At 53.2% G+C, this 17943-nt stretch overlaps 1 protein-coding gene across 1 annotated transcript in view; it reads right to left on the bottom strand.

The window, feature by feature from the left end:
- Positions 1–16053, bottom strand: part of LOC116948162 (immunoglobulin superfamily member 11-like) — a 72157-nt gene extending 56104 nt beyond the window's left edge. Inside the window, exon 1 of the mRNA XM_032964584.2 lies at positions 14166–16053. Within this exon, the coding sequence (XP_032820475.1) occupies positions 14166–14226 (61 nt within the window). The 5' untranslated portion in view covers positions 14227–16053. The remainder of the gene's footprint in view (positions 1–14165) is intronic.
- Between the last annotated feature and the right edge of the window lie 1890 nt (positions 16054–17943).

Here is a 17943-nt window from a genome sequence, read left to right as displayed (position 1 = left end):
TGTACTGTGTGTGTGTACTCTGTGTGTGTACTGTGTGCGTACTGTGTGTGTGTGTACTGTGTGTGTGTACTGTGTGTGTACTCTGTGTGTGTACTGTGTGTGTACTGTGTGCGTACTGTGTGCACTACTCGGCAGGCAGCTGTCTCCTCATGCGGTTTCGCTTTGTGCGCCCGTTTATTGAAACGCATCTACAACTACACCTACTACAACTACACCTACTACTACTACACCTACAACTACATCTACTACTACTACACCTACAACTACATCTACTACTACATCTACTACTACAACTACATCTACTACTACTACATCTATTACTACTACACCTACTACTACTACACCTACTACACCTACTACATCTACTACTACTACATCGACTACTACTACATCTATTACTACTACATCTATTACTACTACACCTACTACAACTACATCTACTACTACTACATCTACTACTACTACATCTATTACTGCTACACCTACTACTACTACACCTACTACTCCTACACCTACTACTACATCTACTACTACTACTACATCGACTACTACTACTACATCTACTACTACTACATCTATTACTACTACATCTATTACTACTACACCTACTACAACTACATCTACTACTACTACATCTACTACTACTACATCTATTACTACTACACCTACTACTACTACACCTACTACTCCTACACCTACTACTACATCTACTACTACTACTACATCGACTACTACTACTACATCTACTACTACATCTATTACTACTACATCTACTACTACTACTACATCTACTACTACATCTACTACTACTACATCTACTACTACTACATCTACTACTAAATCTACTACTACTACATCTACTACTACTACATCTACTACTACTACACCTACTACTACTACATCTACTACTACATCACCTACTACTACTACATCTACTACTACATCTACTACTACATCTACTACTACATCTACTACTACTACACCTACTACTACATCTACTACATCTACTACTACATCTACTACTACATCTACTACTACTACACCTACTACTACATCTACTACATCTACTACTACATCTACTACTACTACATCTACTACATCTACTACTACTATTACTACATCTACTACTACTACATCTACTACTACTACTACATCTACTACTACATCTACTACTACATCTACTACATCTACTACTACTACATCTACTACTACTACATCTACTACTACTACATCTACTACTACTACATCTACTATTACTACATCTACTACTACATCTACTACTACATCTACTACTACTACACCTACTACTCCTACACCTACTGCTACATCTACTACTACTACACCTACTACTCCTACACCTACTACTACATCTACTACTACTACACCTACTACTCCTACACCTACTACTACATCTACTACTACTACATCTACTACTACTACATCTACTATTACATCTACTACTACCACATCTACTACATCTACTACTACTACATCTACTACTACTACACCTACTACTACTACATCTACTACTACTGCTACATCTACCACTACTACTACATCTACTACTACGACATCTACTACTACTACATCTACTACTACATCTACTACAACATCTACTACTACTACTACATCTGCTACTACTACATCTACCACTACTACATCTACTACTACTACACCTACTACTACTACATCTACTACTACTACTACATCTACTACATCTACTACCACCACCGCATAGAGCGAGGGAGGAACCTGTATACGTGCAGCTGTCTATCTCTCTGGCTGTCAATAAACCAATCTCTCTCTCTCTGTCCATCAATGAATCGATATGCCAGTGTCTCCGTGGGTCGTCTCTGTGCACGCGCGCGTGTGCGTGTGTGGAGACACTCCACTGGGGGGGGGGGGGGGGGGTGGAGGAGGGGGGGAGGGGGGTTCTGAAAGCGGGAGACGTCGCGCATTGATAAAAATAGATTCTCCTTCGCCAAGGGAGGGGGGGGCGTGGGTGGAGCGTGGGGGGTGGTGGGCATGGAGGGTGGGGGGCATCGGGGAGGGGGAGCGTGGGGGGTTGGAGGCATGGTGGGAGGGGGAGCGTGGGGGGTGGTGGGCATGGAGGGTGGGGGGCATGGGGGGCGTGGGGGCGTGGGGGGAGGGGGGGGCGTGGGGGGAGGGGGGGAGTGGGGGAGGGGGGCATGCTAAGGGAAGGCGAAGAACGGGGAACAGGAGGAGGTGATGATGATGATGGTCATGGTGTTGGCTGCTTTGACGATGGTGATGATGATGTCCTAGGGGATGGTGGCTATTTGAAGACTCCTGCGCCAGAAATAAGACGGGCATGGGGAGAGAGAGCGGAGAGAGAGAGAGAGAAAGTGACTCTAAACTGCAAGCTAAGAGGCTCGTCGAGTTATTGTTATCCTTACCCCCCTCACCCCCGATTATCACGGCTGGCCTGCGCACGGTGCGAAAGAAGTTCAGCTTACATCCATACATGTACACAGAGTCGACACGCTACCGACACGCCCGCTGGGTTCCTGAAACTCCGCACGGAGGAGAATTTTTTCTCGAGTGCGACGATTCAAGGACAAATTTTAACAACAAAAATGCGTGCGAGATTGGTGGAGCGAAGTGATTCATAATAATTATCAACGTGAACTAACCGTTTAAAAATACATAACGGACACAAAACAAACAAACAGAACGTGGGCATAATACATTGGCGTCCTCGTGTTGAGAACACGCAATGATGACGACTTAGATAACGCAGGCCAACGTGGTCTAATTGACACAGCCGTCGCTCCGCGTCCATACATTCGGTTCGTATCGTGGAGTGCGTTTAAACAAAACCCAGCAGCCGCAACAGCCTTCTGGCACGGGAGTGCATCGTTTATAGCAGGCATCGATTTCAACTCTGCAACCGGCTTCGACATGGAGAGTTCTCATCAGCAGGGACGGGCGTGAGTTAATGAAATGCTGGTGAACGGCCAGATGGTGTTCTAGGTAAAGAGGCCCTCTCTTGCCTCAATGCGACTCTCTCACCTGGTGCGCTAAACAACTTGAACTTGGCCATTTCACAACAAAGACGAAGGGCAGATGCGAGTCGCAAAAAGACAAAGATCTCCCCTATAGTCTTAAACAGACTTTTGGGGCAAGTGCTGATAGCGAGCACCTATGATGACCGGCACTGTGGCACACGAGGGGGTGGGTGGCCAGCACTTTGCCCGACCGCCTTTGTCTCCCCAGTGACGATGTTTACACACCGCGCAGAAGGTACTCTTTTGATGCTGAGTCAAAATAAATCAAAGACCCCCCCGTGTAGCCTTAACAGACTTTTGGGGCAAGTGCTGTTAGCGAGTGACACCTATGCTGACCGGCACTGTGGCACACGAGGGGATGGGTGGCCAGCACCACGCCCGTACGGCCGCCGATGACAACGTGATATTGTTGAGTGCGTCAACAATCATCGGGCGCGTCCGGCGAGGACTAGAGTTTGGGAAATCCTGACACAGCAGGCGACGTTTCGGGCAACATTCCTTCCCGTCGCAGCACACAAAAACAACTTCCAATCGTACAATGTTTCGTATCGAAACGTCGTGATATATTTTTATATTTTATTATATTTTTCTACCTACGTGACTTTACCGAGAGAACCAAAGAGTATGGATTCCTGCAGCCACGAAAGCTTCAAATCAATAATTCTTTTCGCGCAGAGGTCTAATTATTTCGTACTAAAATAAATAAATATATACATCCGGAAATTGTGAACGCATCCCTGCAGTCTACATACGCGTGTGGAACGACGCCCCGTGTGTGTCCGCACGATTGGCGCGTGTGCACACGTGCCACGCGCTGCTCTTCACGCTCAGCTATGCGTGGCACGTGTGCAATGTAGTGAAAGTCAGGCACGCTAATGTCCTCCTCATCGCTCCTCCTCCACGTGCACGCGTGTGCACAAAGACAAAGGTAAAGACAAAGATTCCCCCGTGTGGCCTGTCAGACTGTAGGGGTAAGTGCTGTTAGCGAGGCCGGCACGGCACACGAGGGGGGGGGGGGGGGTGGGGGGGGTGGGTGGCCAACACCACGCCCGGCCGCCTTTGTCTCCCTAGTGGCGATGCTTACACATCGCACCAGGCACTCATTTGAGGCCGAGTCGACATAGGGGAGGCCCAGGACCGGTTCAGATAATCGTCACTGGGTGTTGGCCCTGCGCGGGAATCGCACCCGGGTGGCCAGGAACCGCTACACTACCGCTCCCCACTTACACACAATCACACACACATACACGCACGCGCGCATGCCCACACGCACACACACACGTTGCGCGCAAGCTCCCTCTTCAGTGGTGTTCTTTGCTCGCGACGGGTCCGCCAGCTGCCCCCGTATATGTCAGGATCAGAATATATATATGCACAGTGGAGGAATTCGATGAGCTATTAAGCTCTATCGCGCAGATGTCCAGCAGGGACGGGGGAAGAACAACAAACTAAACGCATGAAAGCAGTTCTAAAGAAATTCGTTTTCAAACTTGATCATTTAGAAGTTGCACTGCTCCAGCGGTTTCCTAATATATCGGAAATGAAGAACGTTCCAGACGGCCGCAGAAGCAGCGCATCTGAAAAGCGCCGCGCGACGCGGTGACCGCCGTCTTTGTTCGGCGGCTGAGCCAAAAGCCGCCGCCGCTGCTGCTGCTGCTGCTGCGTGGATGATGAGCACCGGGTGTCGTCTGATGATGGTTCACGGCTCCGTGACGAGATAAGCCTCCCCCTCTTCTCCGCCCTCCTCTTCATTTCCACAGACACCCCGCTCTTCCGTCAGCTCCTCCAGCAACCCGGCCCGCCTCTCATTGTTATCATCCCTTCCGCCCTTCCTGCTGCTGCGTCCTCATCCGTCAACCCGACGTCGACGAAGAACGCGCTCCCAACGCGCCCCCTTCTTCATCCTTCTGATCGTTCAAGATGTCTTCAATCAGACCTTCCTCTCCTCTGTCCGGCTGCTCACTGCAGGCATCCTCCTCCGTGCCCGCGTCTCCTCTGCGCCCACGTCTCCTAGCGTCGCCCCACTCCGTCCTCCCCCGGCGTCCCGCATTCCCGCTCCGCACCACCTTCTCGACTCTCTCTCGACTCTCTCTCTCTTCACCTTTAGCGTCTCACGACATCGTCCCTTTAACGCACGCGTGCGCGTTGCGACAGAATCCAAGCGAGTCCGACGTTGCGCGTCATCAGCATCTTTCTCATCTCTCATCTCATCTCCTCTAATCTCTCTCATCGCTCTCATCTCTCTCATCTCTCTCATCTCCCTCATCTCGCTCATCTCTCTCATCTCGCTCATCTCTCTCATCTCCACTCATCTCTCTCATCTCGCTCATCTCTCTCAACTCTCTCAACTCTCTCATCTCTCTTATCTCTCTCATCTCTCTCATCCCCTCTAATCTCTCTTATTTCTCTCATCTCCTCTCATTTCTCTCATCTCACTCATCTCTCTCATCTCCACACATCTCTCTCATCTCGCTCATCTCCTCTAATCTCTCTCATCTATCTCATCTCTCATCTCTCTAATCTCTCTCATCTCGCTCATCTCTCTCATCTCCTCTCATCTCTCTCATCTCTCTCATCTCTCTCATATCTCTCATCTCGCTCATCTCTCTCATATCTCTCATCTCTCTCATATCTCTCATCTCTCTCATCTCTCTCAACTCTCTCGTCTCTCATCTCTCTTATCTCGCTCATCTCTCTCATCTCTCTCATCTCGCTCATCTCTCTCATATCTCTGATCTCTCTCATCTCTCTCATCTCGCTCATCTCTCTCATCTCTCCCTCAACTCTCTCATCTCGCTCATCTCTCTCATCTCTCTCTCATCTCTCATCTCTCTCTCATCTCGCTCATCTCTCTCATCTCGCTCATCTCTCTCATCTCCCACATCTCTCTCATCTCTCCCTCAACTCTCTCATCTCTCTCTCATCTCTCATCTCGCTCATCTCTCTCATCTCTCTCTGATCTCTCTCAACTCTCTCATCTCTCTCTGAACTCTCTCATCTCTCTCTCATCTCTCTCATCTCTCATCTCGCTCATCTCTCTCATCTCTCTCATCTCTCATCTCGCTCATCTCTCTCATCTCTCTCTGATCTCTCTCAACTCTCTCATCTCTCTCTGAACGCTCTGATCTCTCTCTCATCTCTCTCATCTCGCTCATCTCTCTCATCTCTCTCATCTCTCATCTCTCTCTCATCTCTCTCATCTCTCTCAACTCTCTCATCTCTCTCATCTCTCTCATCTCGCTCATCTCCTCTCATCTCCTCTCATCTCTCTCATCTCGCTCATCTCTCCCATCTCTCTCATCTTTCATCTCCTCTCATCTCTCTCATCTCGCTCATCTCTCTCATCTCTCATCTCCTCTCATCTCTTTCATCTCTCTCAACTCTCTTATCTCGCTCATCTCTCTCATCTCTCTCATCTCTTTCTCTCATCTCGATCATCTCTCATCGCCTCTCATCTCTCTCATCTCTCTCAACTCTCTCATCTCTCTCACCATCTCTCTCATCTCTCTCATCGACCGTTGTTTGACGTCCGCGGTATGAGTTGGACGCGGGTGGCCTAGCAACGACATCGTCCGCCCAGCGGGTGCAGCGATCGGTCAGGTGGTGGGCTCCAGCGCTGTTGAGATGAAATCTCAGGGCTGGTTCTCAATAGGGTGGCCCACAACCCGTAGCTCTGGCGGGGTAGGGGGCAGGCACCCACTCCCCCCCCCTCCCCACGCTCGTCACGCGATAGGGCGGATGACATCAGACGTCATCGACGTGAATCGTCACGACTGATGTCACAATCGCTTCTTCGGATACAGATCCCTCCCCTCACCGCCCAAGTCCAGGTGGCTGCCTTGCTCCAGCTCTTGCGGTCTCAACTGGTTGAAGGAATGCACTCGACTTGACGTGCATATTGACAATCTCCCGCTAGGAGTGGTGGTGTGCGTGCCGACACCACCGCCAACACCAAACACAAAAGAGAAAAAAAGATCCCCCGTATAACCTCAACAGACTGTTGGGCAAGTGCTGTTCGCGAGCGCCTTATGAAGTCACCTCGAAGGGGCTGGCTGGCTGGCCAGCAAGACGCCCGGCCGTCTTTGTTTCCCTAGCGGCGATAATTCACACATTGCACCAGATATTCCTTTGAGGATGAGGCCCATGACTCGTTCAGATAATCGTCACTGGCGGTTGGTGCTGAGCAAGAATGGAACTCAAGGTTCTTGTATAGTCCTTGCTCACCTTGACACTACCGCTCTGCCCAGTCGACTGAGCCCCGAATGACTACCTGGTGCGGTGTGTAAAAAACATCGCCACTGGGGGAGACAAAGGCGGTCGGGCGTGGTGTCGGCCACCCACCCCCCTCGTGTGCCGTGCCGGCTTTCGTAGGTGCTCGCCAACAGCACTTGCCCCAACAGTCTGTTCAGGCTACGCGGGGGATCTTTGTCTTTTGTGTTGGGTGGTGGTGGAGAACACACACCTCCACTCATACTGGGAGATTTCCATACACAAACAAAGACAAAGATCCCCCGTGTAGCCTGAACAGGCTGTTGGGGCAAGTGCTGTTAGCGAGCACCTATAATGGCCGGAACGGCACACGCGCTGGGTGGGTGACCAGCACCACGCCCGACCGCCTTTGTCTCCCCAGTGGCGATGTTTTTCACACCGCACCAGGTACTCATTTGATGCTGAGTCGACCTAGGAGAGGCCCAGGACCGGTTCAGACAATCGCCACGGGTGTTGGCCGTGAGCGGGAATCGAACTCGGCTGGCCGGGTTCGTAGCGCAGCGTAGCGCTAACCGCTGCACCACCGCTCCATGCACACATCCACACGCACAGACAGACTCAGCTATACAAAGACACATCAGCAAAGCCAAGACACACACACTCTCAATGACATAGACACGCACACATGAGCTCACTTTAATGCTACCAGTCTAGGATGACCTTGGCTCAACAGAGCGGTTCTGCACGTAACCCCAAGGCCCTCGCAAGTATGGGTTCGAGTCCCATGCTCATTCACTGTCAGATGTTCGATCAAGAGCTGACGACTCCTGCGTCCTCGACACGGGCTCGCGGGTCAAAGATCAAACATCGCCTCGCGCCCGTGCACACGCGGACACGCCACAAAGACGAAGATGCCCCCGTGTAGCCTCAACAGACTGTTGGGGCAAGTGCTGTTAGCGAGTAGCACCTGTGAAGGCCGGGACGGCAAACGGGGGTGGCCAGCACCTCGTTGGCGATGTTTACACACCGCAACCGCGGACTCATTTGAGGCTGAGTCGACCTAGGGGAGGCCCAGGCCCGGTTCGGTTAATCGTCACTGGTGTTGGCTGTGAGTCGCCAAGTTCGTATCGCAGCGCGCTAACCACTACGCTACCGCTCCCCACACACATACACAGCACACACACACACGCACTCTCTCAACCACACTGTGGTCTATTTTTAGCCACGGATCGCGATGCGTCAGCAGAAAAAAAAGGGCTTCGATTGATAGAACGCTGCACAATCTGCAGGCATCGCACTCACCGGTGCACAGCAAGTGAAGCTCATCGCCAGACGCGACAGAGCCAACGACATTGTTATATCACAGGCTACCGGGTGGGAGGGCGTAGTGGTTAGCGCACTGCACAATGAATGAACCAGGCAAACCTGAGTTGGATTCCCGGCCACGGCTAACAGCGCTGGCGAGTGATGTATAGAAACATTATAAATAAACCGGCGCTCTCTCCCCCACCCCCCCGCTCTCTCTCTCTCTGTGTGCCACGTTTCACCACGGATACTCATGAAGGTGTAATCGTCGTAGAGGCAGCTGGAGCGGTGGGCGCAGCGGATCAGCGCGACACACGTTTGAAACCCGGCAAAGCCGCAATCGATTCCCAGCCAGGGCGGTTGCCATCAGTGGCGAGTTTGCTGCACGGAGCGGTTCCTGGACTCTCATGCACCGCGAACACTTTTTTGCCAAACCCGCATCGAGCAGCGTGAAGGTCGAGCTGCCCTCTCGACCGACTCGCCGTGCCGGTGGCCTTCATCCGGCAGTGGATTGACAGAGGGCTGTGCCTCGACTATCGCGCGATGTAGGATCTCGATAGGTCCGTTGTTGGTGTCAGCAGCGTGGGTTCTGTGGAGTTGTCGCGGGTGCCCATTCACGGATCTCCCGTGTGAAAGAGCCGGGCAACTGGCGAAACGGGATCATCATGAGCACACAAAGACAAAGATCCCCCGTATAGCCTTAACAGACTGTAGGGGCAAGTGCTGTAAGCGAGCACCTATGAAGGCCGGAACGGTACATGAGGGGGTGGGTGGCCAGCACCACGCCCGACCGCCTTTGTTTCCCCAGTGGCGATGTTTACACACCGCACCAGGTACTCATTTGAGGCTGAGTCGACCTAGGGGAGTCCCAGGAACGGTTCAGATAATCGTCACCGGTGTTGGCCGTGAGCGGGAATCGTACCTGGGTGGCCGGGTTCATAGCGCAGCGCGCTAACCACTACACCACCGCATATGAACAACAACAACCCCCATTCGCCACTAAGTGGCTGTGACGTCACCACGACGCTTGTGCCAGGTCATGTGCACCTTGAGGCCACGTGAAGTGTCGAACGCCCGCTGGCAGGAGGTCACGGGGCAGACCCAAGTGCCACGGGTCGACTGACTGAGATGACTGAGATGAGTGGCTGATGCACCACCTGTGCCCCCTACTGTGCCAACCTGCTGTGCTTTAGCCAACCCGGCGCTCCGCTCGTTGTTGTGAGCGTCGCTCCTCCACCCTCCGTTGTTGTTGGAGGGCGACTGCCTCCAACTGCCCAGTAGCATCCTTCATGAGCCTCCTCCACAGAGGCCGATCTTGACACCGCTGGTACCAGTCATCGGCAAGTCCACTCAGCTCCACGTCCTCCTGTACCACATCACTCCATCTCTTCTCTAGCCCGTGCCACGCCTGTTTAGCCCCCTAGATCCGGCCGAACAAAAGCTGTTTCGGCATGCGGTGGCTGGGCATGCGGGCTACATGACCCAGCCACCGGCTCATGCCTCCCGTAAATCACGTGACTTGTGCGTGGCCACTACCCCCTACAATTTCAGCCCCACCCTCTCCCCGCCCACTGTGAAAACAGACCCCGCTCTGCGCAGCAGCAGCATCGAGGCCCTCCCTGATGCAGCCTCTCCCCCTTGCTCCCTCTCATCTCACCTCACCCCCTTTGCTCCCGAATTTCCTTTCCTTTGCCATCCTTTTTTTTCCCTCCACGCTTTCTCATGACACTCTTTCCCACCGCCTATCTTCCCTCTCCCATTCTCCTGGCTCTTTACCCATCGCAGTAAGAACCCTCGGCTCGACTCCCAGCACCGGTGGTGTAGCCACGGGTACAGAGCCATTGCTGGTCAAAATGTGAACCTGCCGCGCGTGTAAGACACGCAGCCGCGTTAAGTTGCTGTACGTACAGACATCCTAGCACCCCAATCCAGCCAAGGTTGTACGTGAACACACGTACAAAGACAAAGATCCCCCGTATAGCCTTAACAGACTGTTGGTGCAAAGACAAAGATCCCCCGTATAGCCTGAACAGACTGTTGGTGCAAAGACAAAGATCCCCCGTATAGCCTTAACGGAGTGTTGGGGCAAGTGCTGTTAGCGAGTAGCACCCGCGAAGGCCGGCACGGCGCACGAGGGGGCGGTGGGTGGCCAGCAACCACGCCCGGCCGCCTTTGTCTCTCCAGTACACGTGAAAACGGCGCATTGCTTCACGGTGTCCACGCATCCGTTTCGACACTTGCCACGTAACGCGATCAGTTGTGTGTATACACACCTTGCACGTACACACAGTGCACGTATACACACATTGCACGTATACACACAGTGCACGTATACACACATTGCACGTATACACACATTGCCCGTATACACACCTTGCACGTATACACACAGTGCACGTATACACACAGTGCACGTACACACACCTTGCACGTATACACAGTGCACGTATACACATTGCACGTATACAGTGCACGTATACACACCTTGCACGTATACACAGTGCACGTATACACATTGCACGTATACAGTGCACGTATACACACCTTGCACGTATACACACATTGCACGTATATACAGTGCACGTACACACACCTTGCACGTATATACAGCGCACGTATACACAGTGCACGTATACACACATTGCACGATGCACTCGTTGATTTATCATTGTTATCATAGATGTACACCGTACGGTCTTCCTCGTAAGCACAACAATCCACGCACACACATCATCGTCTGAAGACGTTTAGCCAGCCACACGGACACATTCAGGCGCATTGTCTAACCACGCTCTGTTGACGCATCCGTGCACGTCGCCAATGGTGAAGTATGGTCAAACGTAACAACGAAGACCCGACACGGCAGGGCGAAGGCCATTATCCCAGCAGTTTGTGTTCTTGATAACAACACAAACTGTTTGTGTTGTTGATAACAACACATTTTGTGTTCTTGATAACAACACAAACAGTTGTTGACAACAACACAAACTGTAACGGGGAGTTCCGCGTGAACCCTCAAGGGACTCCGGTCGACTCAACCTCAAATGTGTACCTGGTGCGGTGTCTAAAACCATCGCCACTCGGGGAGACAAAGGCGGCCGGGCCGTGGCCTTCGTGGGTGTTTCTCGCTAACAGCACTCGTCCCAAAAACTCCGTTGAGGCTACACGGTGGGGGTCTTTGTCCCATGAGATTATGCACGCAGCCGTAAATACCCACAGCGTATAACTGCTGGGCAGACTTGGCTACATGTGGCACATTGTCTGTCAGTGTTAATGATCATTGTGATGGTGGTGGCGGTGATGATAATGATGTGTTTGGATTACGTTGTAAACTGCCGTCAACACAGTCACTCTCAAAGTTTTATGTGACTAAGACAAAGACAAAGATCCCCCGTATAGCCTGAGCATAATATTGGGGCAAGTGCTGTTAGCGAGCAGCAGCTATGAAGGCCGGAACGGCACACGAGGGGGTGGGTTGCCAGGACCGCGCCCGGCCGCCTTTGTCTCCCTAGTGGCGATGTTTACACACCGCACCAGGTACTTATTTGAGGCTGAGTCGACCTAGGTGTTGCCCAGGACTCGTTCAGATAATCGTCACTTGGTGTCGGTGGCCGTGAGCGGGAATCGAACTCGCCTCGCCGCACACAACGAACGCACACCAACACACACGTTCACGTACAGACACACGTACACTGTTACTCTCACAGCCACACACTCGCACGTACACATACTGACACACACACAAACACTTGTACAATCGGACACAAGCACCGGCAGAGACACAAGCAAACACACACACACGATCAGACGTCCACACGTTCACACAAGCAAGTACACTGGACACTAACGCATATATTCTCTATCACACGCACATACACACACACGCAGACACATGACGCACACACACACAAACGCACCGACACACACGCAATGACACACGCAAACGCAGTGACACACAACAACAACCGCCATTCGCCACTAAGTGGCGGTGACGTCACCACGACGCTTGTGCCAGGCCATGTGCACCTTGAGGCCACGTGAAGTGTCGAACGCCCGCTGGCAGGTCACGGGGCAGACCCAGGTGCCACGGGTCGACTGACTGAGATGACTGGCTGATGCACCACCTGTGCTCCCTACTGTGCCAACCTGCTGTGCTTTAGCCACCCGGTGCTCCGCTCGTTGTTGTGAGCGTCGCTCCTCCGCCCTCCGTTGTTGTTGGAGGGCGATTGTCTCCAACTGCCCAGAAGCGTCCTTCACGAGCCTCCTCCACAGAGGCCGATCTTGACACCGCTGGTACCAGTCATCGGCAAGTCCACTCAGCTCCACGTCCTCCTGTATCACATCACTCCATCTCTTCTCTAGCCCGTGCCGCGCCCGTTTAGCCCCCTCGATCCGGCCGAACAAAAGCTGTTTCGGCATGCGGTGGCTGGGCATGCGGGCTACATGACCCAGCCAACGCAGCCTTGCCTGCCGGAGGAGCTCACTGATGGGACCTTGCCCAGATCTTTCAAGGATTTGTGAGCTCCTCACACAATCCAGCCTGGTTAAACCCAGGATGGATCGTAGGAAGGCCAGCCTAAATGTTTCTAACCGGCGAAGATGTTCCATTAAGGGGGTCCACGTTTCGCAAGCGTAGAGAAGGGAGGGAATGACCGTGGCCGAGAACACCTGAAGCTTAGTGCGGAGCGACAGACCAGGTAGCTTCCACACAGCGTTACGCAACCGATTAAAAGATATTGCCGCTCGACTGATTCGGAGTGAGACCTCTGCTGTTAAACTGGAGCCGGTCATAAGCACACTGCCCAGGTATGGGAAACTCTCCACTCCCTCCACAACTGCCCCATCACCGATTGGGAGTTGTGGGGGTACAAAATACCCAGGCAGGTGCTTAGTTTTGGTGGGGCTGATGGTAAGGCCCCATCTCTTAGTGGCACGCTCCAGTCTCAGCAGCAGCGTCTCCAACTCCTCCTCTGAATGAGCAGCTATTACCAAATCATCAGCATACATAACGTGGTTGAGCAATAGGGAGGCATCCCTTGACCGCACCCGGGCATCGATCAGCCTCCCATTTTATCTGTACCGAATGAAGATTCCCCCGGTACAGCTATTGAAGGCTTCACGAACTACGTGGTCAAAATATATGTTAAATAATGTGGGAGCCAGAGGACATCCCTGTCGCACCCCAAGGTGTACAGGGAATGGCTCTGACTCCCGGCCACGTAGTTTTACCCGGCCCCGCTCACCATCATGAAGGTCCTTAATGATCGTGAGCAGGGGGTCAGGGACTCCAAAAGCACGAAGAACGACCCGGAGCCTAGGCCTACTGATGGTATCATAGGCCTTGACCTGGTCAATAAAGCAGAGATGTAGGTCTTGTTGGAATTCCCTACACCTCTGCTGTAGCAGTGACACCCACCCACTGACACACACACAGTGACACTTACAAATGCACTTACACCCACACATACTAAAACACACATGCACAAAAATGCACCAACACACAAATGCAATGACACATACAGACGCACTGATACACACAAATGCAATGACACACACAGACGCACTGACACACACAAATGCAATGACACACACACAGACGCACTGATACACACACACACGTACCTGCAATTGCAAGCAACAGCAGCAGCAGCTCCTCGCCAGACAGATGCATCTCTCTGTCCATCGCCTCTCGCAAAAAAAAATAAAGAAATCCACGGTTCGATCCCGGGCACCGGGTCACACCACCTGCGTCTCCTCCTCCTTGAACTTCCTCCGCCTCCGCCGCTTCACAACCTCCAGCAGCGTCAGCGCGTCGATCCGCTCCGACGTAACAGAAAAAAAATAATCCCCTCCTACAGCCCCGATCTGCTCGCGACCCTCACTACCCTCCACGACCTTCGAATCCTCGCGATTACGCGACAACCCACCGCCGCCACCACCACCACCAATAACGTATCAACTGCAGCGCAATCCCTCTCTCTCCTGCTGCTGCTGCATACGCGTGTCTCTGTACAACATGCTCTGTGTGTATTTGCTGTCACGTATAGGACAGGTCACGTGTGACAAATACGCAAAGGCTACTACGCACGTGCGCTGCTGCGTTCGAGCTGTCACACGGCCCGGCGTAGACGCTGCGTGTGTCGGTGTGTCGGTGCGTGTGTGTGTGTCTCTCGCTGTGTGTGTGTGTCTCTCGCTGTGTGTGTGTCTCTCTCCCTGTACGTGTATCTCTCCCGCTGTGCGTGTGTGTGTCTCTCTCCCTGTGCGTGTGTCTCTCTCGCTGTGCGTGTGTGTGTCTCTCGCTGTGCGTGTGTGTGTCTCTCGCTGAGCGTGTGTCTCGCTGTGCGTATGTGTCTCTCGCTGTGCGTGTGTGATGTCGTCCCGGGTACCCTCTGCGCTCTCTCTCTCTATCTCTCGTGTTACTGTGTGCGTGTGTGTGTTTGATTGCCTGCCGCTCTGCTGCGGCCGTCTAGCGAATTGAACTCGGAGGCAGCGGTGATGCTGATGAGAGGGAGAGAGGGGGAGAGAGAGAGCTGAGGAGGAGGGCGTGGAGAGGGAGGGAGGTGATGGGGGAGGGGAGGATGGATGTGTGTGTGTGCGGTGGTTGTGTGCGGTGTGTAAACATGGCCACTAGGGGAGACAAAGGCGGCCGGGCGTGGTGTTGGCCACCCCTCCCCCTTCGTGTGCCGTGCCGGCCTTTATAGGTGCTCGCTAACAGCACTTGTCCCTACAGTCTGTTAAGGCTATACGGGGGGTCTTTGGCCTTTGGTGGTTGTGTGCGGTGTGTAAACACGGCCACTAGGGGAGACAAAGGCGGCCGGGCGTGGTTGCTGGCCACCCCACCCCCTTCGTGTGCCGCTCTGGACTTCATAGGTGCTGCTCGCTACCAGCACTTTCCCCAAAGTATGTTGAGGCTATACGGGTGATCTTTGTCTTTGCGGTGGATGTGTGCAGTTGTGTAATCATCGCCACTGGGGAGACAAAGGCGGCCGGGCGTGGTGCTGGCCACCCTACTGCCTCCTGTGGCCTTGCGGACTTCATAGGTGCTACTCGCTAATAGCACTTGCCCCAAAACGTCTGTTTAGGCTAAAAGGGGGAATTTTCGTCTTGTTGTGCGTGTGTGTGAAGTTGGTTGTGAGTGTGTGTGTGTGCGTCGATGTGAGTGCACGTGTTTGTGGGGAGCGGTGGCGCAGTGGTGAGCGCGCTCGCGCTCCGAACCCGTTTCCACCCAAGTTCGATTCTCGCTCATGGTTCAACGCCAGTGACGCTCATCGAAGGTGCTCGCCGACAGAGCTTGCCTCAACAGTCCACCGCGGCTGTACGGGGCAGCTTTAGCTTTGTGCGCGCGTGCGGTCGCGCGCGTGGAGGAGATACCTGAGAATGACATCTGATACGCGAGCCCTGAGCATTTCCCACGAGGAATCTAGACGCACAATCTGCATGCGCGCGCGCGCGTGCGTGCACCCCATGCGCATATAACGTATAGGGGGGCAGGCCATAAATTACGTCACGCGATTTTGGACGATTTTTGACCTCCCCCTCCCACCTCGTCACACGGCGTCACAAAAAGTCAGACCCCCCCCCCCCAAAAAAAAATAAAACATACCTTCAAATCGCTTTAAACTATTGTCATTGTAGTGCGTATTTAATGTGGCGCTGCACTCTGATGTTGTAGGAGAAAACATTTATGATAAAGTCTATTTAATGAAGTTTGAACGTATTGTCTATATTTATTTAAAGTTGCGCATTTTGATGTGACGTCACATTTCTCAACCCCCCCCCCCCTCTCCCTCGTCACACATCGTCACAAATGTCTGACCCCCCCCCCTCCCCCCCAGGTGCGTGACGCCATTTATGGACGGCCCCTTAGTGTACGTACGTTGAACTTTTTCCGCACCGTACGTTGTCCAAACCGTGCCAACAATTCATAATGAAGGGTTTTTTTAGTGGGGGGGGGGGGGGGGGGGGTTGGATCACGTAAGTATAAATATTGTGTCGTGACGCTCCACCACCCGACACAAGCCAGTCAGGTCTGTCGCGTAAACGACGCGCCAATTGGTCGTTACTCTCTTGATCTGAAGCTTTCGTGACTGCACGAATCCATACTCTATGGTTCTACGTGCCTTTTTCTGAATGAACCAAACAGTATGGTAGTTACTACTTCAGCCCAACCGGTGTGTTGGACAGTAAAAAGCGGAACATTTACAATTTGAAAACGACGTCTCGCTGGTCATTACGTCCAGCATCATCGGGCCATTTGTCATAATTCACCGTGAAATTTGTCGCGAAATCCATGCGTGTTAAACGTGCTAACAGTATTAACATTAAGCAGCCCCCCCCCCCCCCCACCTCCTCCTCCTTAAACTCCTTCATTTTTACTCTCAAGGCCCTCCTCACCTCTGCTCCCTCGCCCATTCGCCTCTGCTCTTCCCTCCCCGGCACCCCCTCCACTCCATCCCGTCCCTCCCCTGTCGCCCTTTCGCGACCTCCACCCCCACCCCCCCCCCCCCCCCCACATAAAGCGCCCCGCCAATGGGATCCCGTTGTCACCGCTTCGTTTGGGCGACGTCGCAGTAAGAACGTGAACGCCAGATCGGTCGCTGGGGGCCGTGCGCAGGCCGGCCACCTCGTGGTCCCCGGTCGAATGCGTTGCGTCGAGCCCTCCACCACCCCGCCGGGCGCAGACGCAGAGCCTCGGCTGTACGACCGAGCCGCACGCGGTTGTGAGAATTGTTCTTCATCCGTTGAAGAAGAGCTTTATAGATCATCGGATTTCCGCCGGTATGAATGCGCTCTGATTACGCCGCGTGGCTATGCTGGGCGGTGGTGGGGGTGGGGGGGGTGGGGTGGTTACACGAGCGGTGGCGGAGTGGTTAGCGATGGGCGCTGCCCAAGCGATTCCCGCTCGCGGCCTAACAGCGGTGGCGATTATCTGAACCGGTCCTGGGCCTGCTCCCCTTGGCCGATTCAGCCTCGAATGAGTAAGTTAGCCCCGGTGCGGTGTGCAAACATTCCCAGATTGGGGAGACAAAGGCGGCCGGGCGTGGTTGTTGTCCACTCCCCCCCCCCCCCCACCCCCGTGTATGCCCTGCCGGCCTTCATAGAGCGCTACTAGCTATCAGCACTCGCCCGAAAAGTCTGCTCGGGCTATGTGGGGGAGCTTTAGCTTTGTCTTTGTGTCTGCGCTCCGACGCGGCTACAGCGCCCCCTCGCTGCCCCGTCGCTCGCATCGCGTCCCGCGTCTCTTCGCCGAGTTGAAGCTTTGCAAGTTTTCCAGTTTTGAAAAAAAAAAGTACACAAGTCCTATAGTCGTAGTAACAATAATAATACCAACAACAACGTACAAGGACTAACATGTTTAGAGCCATCAGAGACGCTGGGTATAATGTTATAGTGACGTCGG

The sequence above is a fragment of the Petromyzon marinus genome, chromosome 32 (genome assembly GCF_048934315.1).
Source record: "Petromyzon marinus isolate PM22_M1 ecotype Great Lakes invasive population chromosome 32, UKy_Petmar_22M1.pri1.0, whole genome shotgun sequence".
NCBI classification, from domain to species: domain Eukaryota; kingdom Metazoa; phylum Chordata; class Hyperoartia; order Petromyzontiformes; family Petromyzontidae; genus Petromyzon; species Petromyzon marinus.
The sequence above is the reverse complement of the archived record's forward strand: the minus strand, read 5'-3'. Positions and strand labels throughout refer to the sequence as shown.